Below are 10,000 nucleotides of genomic sequence, written 5' to 3' on the forward strand. Positions count from 1 at the left end.
CCTTAATATCCTTCAATGTACCCCTTACTCCACTCACTTCACTCCCTTTCTCAAAACACACCCTCTCCCTTTTTAATATGTCATGCACGTGAATATGCATATATCCGAGCATACGATCGTCGCGAATGCACACAGCTTGCGAAAATATATTATATTATGCGTACATGCATACGCGTAAAGAAATAAAGTCATAGTAGATATATCCTCTAATTAGATGCAATCATTAAAATTACACATGCAATAGTAACAGCAGCATCAGCAACATTAACAAACAACAAAACAAACAATTTACAACAGCTACAACAGCATCAACGATCTCGGCAAGAGAATTTTCTCGGTCGAAAGTTTCTTTTTTCTCTTTTTTGTTTTTTCCTTTTTTGTTTAGATGTTAACGATAGAAAAAAAAAGAAAAGAAACGAAAGCCCAAAAGATATAAAAGTTTTGAACTTGAATTTTTTTTTCTTCTTCTTCTTCTTCTTCTTCTTCTTCTTCTTCTTCTTCTTGATCTTCTTGATCTTTCTTAATCTCGCGAATTTTTTCATTTTTAAAGATCCGATTATTCAACAAGTGTCAATTCATTCGTGCTCGAATTAAATGATCAAAGCTTTCTTAAACAAGAATGGGCTTATTATAAAAGCACGTAGTAACAAATCCCAAGGGTCATATATAAGATTGTAGTAAAATTAGATTAATAAAAAAAATAAGATGGCCGATTCCTTTTTATAATATTTATAATCTCTCTCTTTCTCTCTCTCTCTCTCTCTCTCTCTCTTTCTCTCTCTCTCTCTCTCTCTCTCTCTCTCTCTCTCAATCTATCTATCTATCTATCTATCTATCTATCTGTCTATCTTTCTCTTTATCTTACTCTCTTTCCATTTCTCTATCTTTTTCTCCTTTAACGCAAGATCGTTACGTGACATACATATATAAGTATATATATACATACATACATATATATATATATATAATACATCGTTCTACATTAAACTGCAACACAAGGTCGCTGAGGCACTGGGCGTAGAGTTATTGTCATGCCCACGCCCTGACACCATTTATCTACCTTTTATAGTAGCTCGCTCTGCAACTTTCTCTCTCTTTCTCTCTCTCTCTCTCTCTCTCTCTCTCTCTCTCTCTTTCTACTATCTTTTTTCAAAAACTAATCGATCATTTCGATTTCTTTCAGACCTTCACTTTCACCCCTTTCTTTTTTCATTTTCCTCTCTCTCTCTCTCTCTCTCTCTCTTTATTTTTCTAACACAACGTGTATATATTCACAAACTTGCATATCCTCTCTCTCTTTCTCTCCTTCTCTCTATTTCTTTATTTCTTATCCCACTCATCCCATAAATGTGATTATGCTTTCTCGCTATGCTCCCTTCCTTTCATTCTCTCCATTTCTCCCTCTCTCTCTCTCTATCTCTCTCTCTCTCTTTCTTTCTCTCTCTCTTTCTCGCTTTCTTTCTTTTTTCTATTTTTCTATACATTTTGCCTGGCATAACGCTTTCAGCATGACGCATATACGCTTCTTGCTCTCGTGCTGACCTTCCACGTTCTATCACGTTTTTTCGTGTTCGTTTTTTATATCTTCATAAAGCTTTACCTTCGTAGCTCGTATATTACATAGTGCTCTTCTTCTCCTTCTTTATTTTCTTTTTCTTCTTCTTCTTTTTCTTCTTCTTCTTCTACTACTACTTTACCAATATTACATATACACGAATACAAAACACGCAATAATTATACTAATAGTAATAGTAGTAGTAGTAGTAATAGTGGTACCAGTAGTAATAGTAATAGTAGTAGTAATAGCAATAATAGTGTTAATGGTAATAGTAGTAATAGTAGTAGTAGTAAATCGCTAAGGATACGTATACACATATATATATGTATAAGTATCCAATGCGTCCGACATCAAATCACGACGATCGGCCTGATAATTGTGAATGTCTGACTCTATTCAAATTTTTCTATTGAATATTCAAAGACATATCAAGAAGTCATTTAAATATCTCGAATATGATCACGAAAGATGACCTTTTATATCTGTATTATATAGTAAGTATTAATCTTGCAAAGATTCGAAGATATATTGAATTTTTTTTCCAATCGAAATTTTAATTTTCTTCATTTTGTTTTCTTTTACTTTTAATTTTTTTTTGTTGTCATATTCAAGAAATGAACCCCAAAGATATCGAATCTTTTCTGATTTTATACCTTTTTTTTTTTTACTTCTTTATTTTAATCGTAATCGAATGTTTTTAACATACAAACAAAAAAAAAGATTAATTCAGAATTTTAATAATGAAACTGTTTCAAGAATATATTAGTTGGCTCTTTTCTTTTTTCCTTTTTTTTTTTCATGAAAAAAAATTTATATGGCCGATCGAATACACTCGATACATCGAGAGCGCCTTCTCTTTCTATTTCTACTTCTCTTTCTCTCTCTCTTTCTTTCTCTGCTTCTTTTTATCAATCGTTCTTTTTCTCACTATCTCTCTCTCTTTCTCTCTCTCTCTCTCTCTCTCTCTCTCTCTCTCTCTCTCTCTCTCTCTCTTTCTCTCTTTCTCTTTCTATCTGTCGCACAAAATCGCGTAGGCGCATATAGGCGCATATATACATACATATACGAATTTAGAGACGCATATAGAGACGCATATATAGTTGGCGCATCATAGAATAGCGCATATACAATAGAAGCGCATATACATTATATATTTCTAGATCGAAGTTACGGAGTAAATTGAAAAGCAAGCTTTTTAAATAGTTTCCTTATTCTAACAGGTAGTCGTCAACGCTTTGGTACAAGCTATTCCATCCATCTTTAACGTCTTGCTGGTCTGCCTTATTTTTTGGCTGATTTTCGCCATAATGGGCGTGCAGCTGTTCGCCGGCAAGTACTTCAAGGTGAGATTAATTGAAATCTCATAAAAGATAAATTTTTTAAAGTTATACACTCTGTGATTCGAATTTTTTTTGCATGAAAATGTTTTGAAAGAAACAAAAAAAAAATTATCTTAAATGCGAAACTTATAAAAATGATATAATTATATTATATTAAATTATATTTAAATAATTTATAATACTAATAATATACATATATAATTTAATACACTATACTTATATTATCAAGCTTTAAATCTTTTGGATATGAATAAAAAATTATATTCATCGCAAATAAAAGAAAAATGGAAAAAAAAAAAAAAATTAAGACAATTTTTATGATTTCGTTGAAGATAAAATTTGGATCGATTTGATTGCAGTGTGTCGATGCGAATAAGTCTACGCTTAGCTACGAAATCATACCTGATCGAAACGCTTGTCTAGCGGAAAATTACACGTGGGAAAATTCGCCAATGAATTTCGATCACGTCGGTAAAGCTTACCTGTGCCTCTTTCAAGTGGCGACCTTCAAAGGATGGATACAGATCATGAACGACGCGATCGATTCGCGGGAGGTAAGAAATATATTTGTCATATTAACGATCTATAGGACTATCAACGTAATCATCAACTGCGATCCTTTATGGTTCTTTTTTTTTTTTGTTTTTCTTTTGTTTTCAAAATTTATCTGTTCAGGTCGACAAGCAACCGATACGCGAGACGAACATCTACATGTATCTCTATTTCGTATTTTTCATCATATTCGGATCGTTTTTTACCCTTAATCTATTCATTGGTGTGATCATCGACAATTTCAACGAGCAAAAAAAGAAAGCTGGTGGTTCACTCGAAATGTTCATGACGGAGGATCAAAAGAAATATTACAATGCAATGAAGAAGATGGGCAGCAAGAAGCCGCTCAAGGCGATTCCACGTCCAATCGTAAATAATCATTATATCCAATTCAAATGCGATATAATTTTTTTTTTCTTTTTATTTTTTTTTTTTTTTTTTTTTTTGGTAAAAATCACTTTTATAAATTGATTTCAGTGGAGACCGCAAGCTATAGTGTTCGAAATAGTGACGGACAAAATGTTCGATATGATAATTATGTTGTTCATCGGACTGAACATGCTCACGATGACATTGGACCACTATCAAATGAGCGACACATTCAGCAGCGTTCTGGACTATCTCAATATGATATTCATTGTGATATTCACCACCGAGTGTCTCATGAAGATTTTTGCCCTACGTTACCATTATTTCAAGGAGCCCTGGAACCTCTTTGATTTAACTGTTGTTATATTATCAATATTAGGTAACGTAACATAATGATTAACTCAGTCGTATGACTCTGATGAAATGATGTCAAGATTACGACAAAACTAAGGATTCTGTTGGTTTTCTTTTTTTTTTTATTTCCTCCTCACAAAATGACAATTCATTTATGAAACGAGCATATATATAACGACACGAATGCTTTTTCATTTTTAGTATCTCTTCTAACGTAGTGGCTATTATAGTATAAGCATCGTTAAAGGCATGCAACGGCAAAACATATTTTAACAACTGTTACACATCTTTATCACTTCACTTTTATAAATCTTGCACGTAAGATTTTCTTAGAAACAATGAAAGCACAAAAGAAAAGACAACAAAAATTAAAAGAAAAAACCAACAGATTCGTACGTTTCATTTGTGTCGCAACGACTGATCGATACCATTAAGTTACGTCGCCTTACATTGACGTTACTTTGATGTTATCCTTATTCCCCCTCTATGTGAACTTCCATACCACTATCCTCAAAGAAAAAGTGTACAAATGAATCTACTAGCGCACTATACTGCTTCGTCTCGTGATAACGAAAGGTATTACAGAGATAGATAACAAAAAAAATTTTAATGTGCGCGTGTCTGAGTCTAAATTTCATATAAAAAACAAATATATATATTTATATGATATAATTTATTTATATATTATATATTTATATATTAATATAAATAAATATATAATATAATATAATTTATTTATATATTATATATTTATATATAATGTATATAATTTATTTATATATTATATATTTATATAATAATATAAATAAATTTATAATATTTATTATCTCTGGCCATTATCATTCGTCACGAGGTAGAACCAGTAATATGTGCGCAAAGTATTGATATTTTTTTATTCGTCACGTCGAACAATATTTATCGATGTTACCGGTAAGATGGGGTCTGTATCAAATAGATCATAGATAATCTTTTCTAAACGAATTTCATTTAGATCTAGATAAGATCGTGTTTTCTTCTCGATTTTGGAATGTCACAATATTTCATAAACATTTACACCCTTTTCTATTCTAAAAAGAAATCTTCTCTTCATTGCACAGTAGATATCAGAAAGAAGTAAGATGAAATGATCTTACTGTTAAGTAGATCTTCAGGATCGAATATTTTTGAAAAATTTGATTGCACGATTTTAATATTATCTCTTGAGTAATGCATCTTCACGGTTTCTTATGTCAATGATCGTAGACATTCGATAATTAGAGTAATAGGACAGAGCATGAATCTTTTTTTCTTTTCACTGACATGTTTCTTCTTTTTTTCTAGAGATGTGAATTAGCAAGATGCACTTACATGCTTTTATATATAACGTGAAAGATAAAAAAAAGAAATAGCTCGTTCATTTCAGGGTAGATACATACGAACGATTCTCACCTATAGTTTAACTAAACAATTTCGAATACATCAATCACAATGTGTACTCAAGTAACCGATTAACACCTTTCAAATAGATCAAATCTTTGATACACGACAGTTACATAGGATTTTTACGAGTGCATGGCATTTTTTTTTATTTTTCTGTATTTTTTTTATATTATTTATATATATATATATATATATATATATATATATATATATATATATATATATATATAGATCGACGAGTGCACGAAAAATTTTCATTAGAAATTTTTCAATCAATTCAGGCACTGCCTCTAATATTCCAAATGTTTTTTCTTTTATTTTTTTTTTCCTACCACTCTCTCCGTCATTTCCATTTTCCTATATCCATAGCTTCCTGTCAAATCTAAAAAAATGTTCTAATATTAATTCTTTATATCGCGACAGGTCTGGTACTCAGCGATATAATCGAGAAATACTTCGTATCTCCGACCTTGCTTCGAGTTGTGAGAGTGGCGAAGGTCGGTCGTGTGCTACGTCTTGTGAAGGGTGCAAAGGGCATCCGTACTTTATTATTCGCTCTCGCGATGTCCTTGCCTGCTCTATTCAACATTTGCCTACTGCTGTTCCTCGTAATGTTCATCTTCGCTATCTTTGGAATGTCCTTCTTCATGCACGTTAAGGACAAGAGCGGTCTGGATGATGTATATAATTTTAAGACATTCGGGCAGTCGATGATTCTGCTATTCCAGGTAAGTGAATGTAATCGTAGACAAAACGAAAAGAAAAAAAAAAAAGAAACAGAAAAAACGAAAGCAAAAATTTATTTATCGATCTGATAAAAAAAAGGAATTGGTCATTAATTTAAACCATATATTTACAAACAGATGTCAACGTCCGCCGGTTGGGACGGCGTTCTGGATGGCATAATAAATGAAGAGGATTGTCAGGAGCCGAACAACGAGATCGGTTATCCAGGCAATTGTGGTTCGTCGACGATCGGCATCGCCTATCTCCTGTCGTACCTGGTGATAAGTTTCTTGATCGTGATAAACATGTACATCGCAGTTATCTTGGAGAATTACTCTCAAGCAACGGAGGACGTACAGGAGGGTCTTACGGACGATGATTACGACATGTATTATGAGATTTGGCAACAATTCGATCCGAAGGGTACACAGTACATTAGATACGATCAGCTTTCAGACTTCTTAGACGTTTTGGAGCCACCATTGCAGATACACAAGCCGAACAAGTATAAGATCGTGTCAATGGATATACCGATATGTAAGGGTGACCTTATGTTTTGTGTCGATATACTCGACGCCCTTACGAAGGACTTCTTCGCGCGTAAGGGCAATCCGATCGAAGAAACCGGCGAATTGGGCGAAGTTCAAACTCGTCCAGGTGAGACCGGTTACGAGCCGGTTTCGTCTACTCTTTGGCGTCAACGCGAGGAATATTGCGCGCGGCTTATCCAGAATGCCTGGAGAAAGCACAAACAGCAACGTCTCGGTGGACCGAGCGAGGAAAGCGACGATCCAGATACGGATCCGCGTGTACGACAGACCGCTGTCCTCGTCGAGAGCGATGGGTTCGTCACGAAGAATGGCCATCGCGTCGTCATTCACAGTCGATCGCCAAGCGTCACATCGAGAACAGCCGACGTCTGATCATTGTCGTCGAGAAACTCGCCGAAATCCTATGAAATTATCAACCGAGCTGCTCCTCGCTAGTAACAACGCAATTGTCGCCATTGCCGTCGCCATCGCCATCGCCGTCGCCGTCGCCGTCGCCGTCGCGGTCGCCGTCGCCGTCGCCGTCGTCGTTAACGTCGTCGTCATTCCTGCCATCGTCATTAATCCTGCCATTGTCATCGCAAAAACTAAAAAAAGAAGAAGAAGAAGAAGAAAAAGAAAAGGAATAAGTCGAAGCAACGTTACGAACAACACTGTCCTCCTCTTTGTCGTCGTCGTCGTCGTCGTCGTCGTCGTCGTCGTCGTCGTTGTCGTTATCGTTGTCGTTATCGAAAGCCTGCGATGATCGATCTCGCGCTTACCATCCAAAAAAGACACTCCTAATACGCGATTGTACATTAACCATTCCTTCTCCAACGAGTTGCCTTCAATCGACCTTAAAGCGAAGCGACGAAGAGGAAGAAGAAGAATAAGAAAACGAAGAAGAAAACAAAGAAAAGAAGAAGAGGACGAGACGAGTCGGACTTCGGGGCCCGCTTCCCCCGACAAAAATCGTGGCACGGGGCCCGGCTCGAGCTACCAACCCCTTCTTCTATATATATATATATATATATATGTATGTATATATATATATTTAAATATATATATATATAAATATACATATATATGTGTGCGTGTGTGTGTGTGTATGTGTATGCGTGTGTGTGTGTGTGTGTGTGCGTTAGTCATGTGACCGAGGACGATGATCGATGGCAAGATGGCGCGCGGCCCACGTGCCTCGAGTCGAGGACGACCCACGCGTCGTATATATATCGTATATATATATATATATATATATATATATATATATATATATATATATATATATATATATATAAATATATATATATATATATATAAATATATATATATATATATATATATATATAAACACACATATATATTCATCTATATATATATATATATATATATATATTCATCTATATATATATATATTTATATATATATATATATATACACACCACTAGCTCGATTTCCGCGATTACTACCTGCCGTTTGGATTTTTTACAACGTTTTACAGGAGGTCGGCCAGCAGCTCGAACGTGGAATGAGACCGTGCTGCCAGAAAAGCGCGCGGCGACGACGACGTGATTGGACGAAGAGGACGAATAGAAGGAGAGAAAGAGAAAGGAGAGAGAGAGAGAGTGAGAGAGAGAGAGAGAGAGAAAGAGAGAGAGAAGGAGAGAAAGAGGAATGAAAAAAATAAGATGGCTGCAAGAAAAAGAAGTGGAGTCGCGTGTAACTAACGATCCAGCCTTCTCCGTTTTCTACGATCGTAATCTACATGGCTGCTTTGCGCGCTCGCAAAACTCGCAACCATTTTATTCTGTACGTCACTCTTCTACATCATCCCATCGTCATCGTCATCATCCTCGTTGCCTACGCTCGTCCTTTCCTTTTTTCTCCTCTTCTCTGCCTTTCTCTTTGCGTCGCTTATTGTGACGACACACATTCTAGGTATATTAATCACATGGAAATATACATGTAACAGGGATCGTAATATGTCCGAGAACAAATATCAGCATTATCGATGTGTCACTGATTTTATTAACATATATGGTAACTATGAAACAAATTATGTCGCTTAATGTAATCATTACTTTTCGGATTCTTTTCGAGAAGATATAAATACATATAATTGATTAGTTACTATATATATTCAAAAAAAAGGAAAAAAAACAGAAGAAAAATAGAAGAAGAAAAGAAAGATATGAATGAAATTATATATATACATATAAAATTACGATTCCTGAATACATATACTATCACATACAGACACACGGGTACATAGCGTTTCTACCACCCCCGTCCTCCCTCCGTGTTCAAGGAGGTTCGATTCTATTCATGTTCGCGCAACGAAAAGGCAGAGATATGAGAAAACAAAAGGGAGAAAGAGAGAGAGAGAGGAGAGAGTTGGCGCGAGTTTCAAACAAAACAAAAGAAAAATAAATAAATAAATAAATAAATACATGAAAAAAAAAATATAAGAGAAAACGCGGTTCATCCTCGGCTAAAAGGTATTCGCACGCTTCTCGCGAGAAAACGAAAAGGAAAAAATACTTTCACGCACGCTCTTGCGACACGAAACTTAACAAACAAACGAATAATAAATGAAAAAGAAAAAAAGAGACAAAAATACAAGAAACAAAACAAAACATAACATAACATAAAATAATAAGACAGAACAAAACAAAACAAAACATAACATAACAAACAAATAAACAAACAAACAAACAAACAAACATGGTTAGCGCGCTTCTCGAAGTATGTATGTATGTATTTATGTATGTATGTATGTATGTATGTATGTATGTATGTATGTATGTATGTATGTATGTATGTATGTATGTATGTATGTATGTATGTATATATGTATGTATGTATGTATGTATGTGTGTATGTATATATGTACATACGAATGCATGTGTGTGTGTGTGTGTGTGTATGCATGGATGCACGAAAGTCTAGCTTTTAATGTTCTTTCGCATCAATGATTTTCTCAACTTGGTATGTCACGTATGTATGTATGTATAAATGACGTACAACAATGTTTATATGTCATGAGTACCCATGGACGACAGATTTGGTTGAGGAAAATCTTCCTGTATTATTCTTATCTATTTCTTATTTTTTGTACTTTATTTCTTTCTCGCTTTTTTGTTTCTTCTCTATAG

General features: G+C 34.6%; 1 protein-coding gene across 27 annotated transcripts in view; it reads left to right on the forward strand.

The window, feature by feature from the left end:
* LOC124947990 (sodium channel protein para) overlaps positions 1-9,308 on the forward strand; it is a 58,134-nt gene extending 48,826 nt beyond the window's left edge. For all 27 annotated transcript variants that reach the window (XM_047490925.1, XM_047490934.1, XM_047490927.1 and 24 more), the window contains 7 exons: positions 2,779-2,901; positions 3,258-3,452; positions 3,574-3,819; positions 3,928-4,198; positions 6,016-6,320; positions 6,456-8,079; positions 8,347-9,308. In XM_047490925.1, coding sequence (XP_047346881.1) covers positions 2,779-2,901; positions 3,258-3,452; positions 3,574-3,819; positions 3,928-4,198; positions 6,016-6,320; positions 6,456-7,241 — 1,926 coding nt within the window. In that variant the 3' untranslated portion in view covers positions 7,242-8,079; positions 8,347-9,308. The remainder of the gene's footprint in view (positions 1-2,778; positions 2,902-3,257; positions 3,453-3,573; positions 3,820-3,927; positions 4,199-6,015; positions 6,321-6,455; positions 8,080-8,346) is intronic.
* Positions 9,309-10,000: the final 692 nt, after the last annotated feature.

Source organism: Vespa velutina, chromosome 3 (genome assembly GCF_912470025.1).
Source record: "Vespa velutina chromosome 3, iVesVel2.1, whole genome shotgun sequence".
NCBI classification, from domain to species: domain Eukaryota; kingdom Metazoa; phylum Arthropoda; class Insecta; order Hymenoptera; family Vespidae; genus Vespa; species Vespa velutina.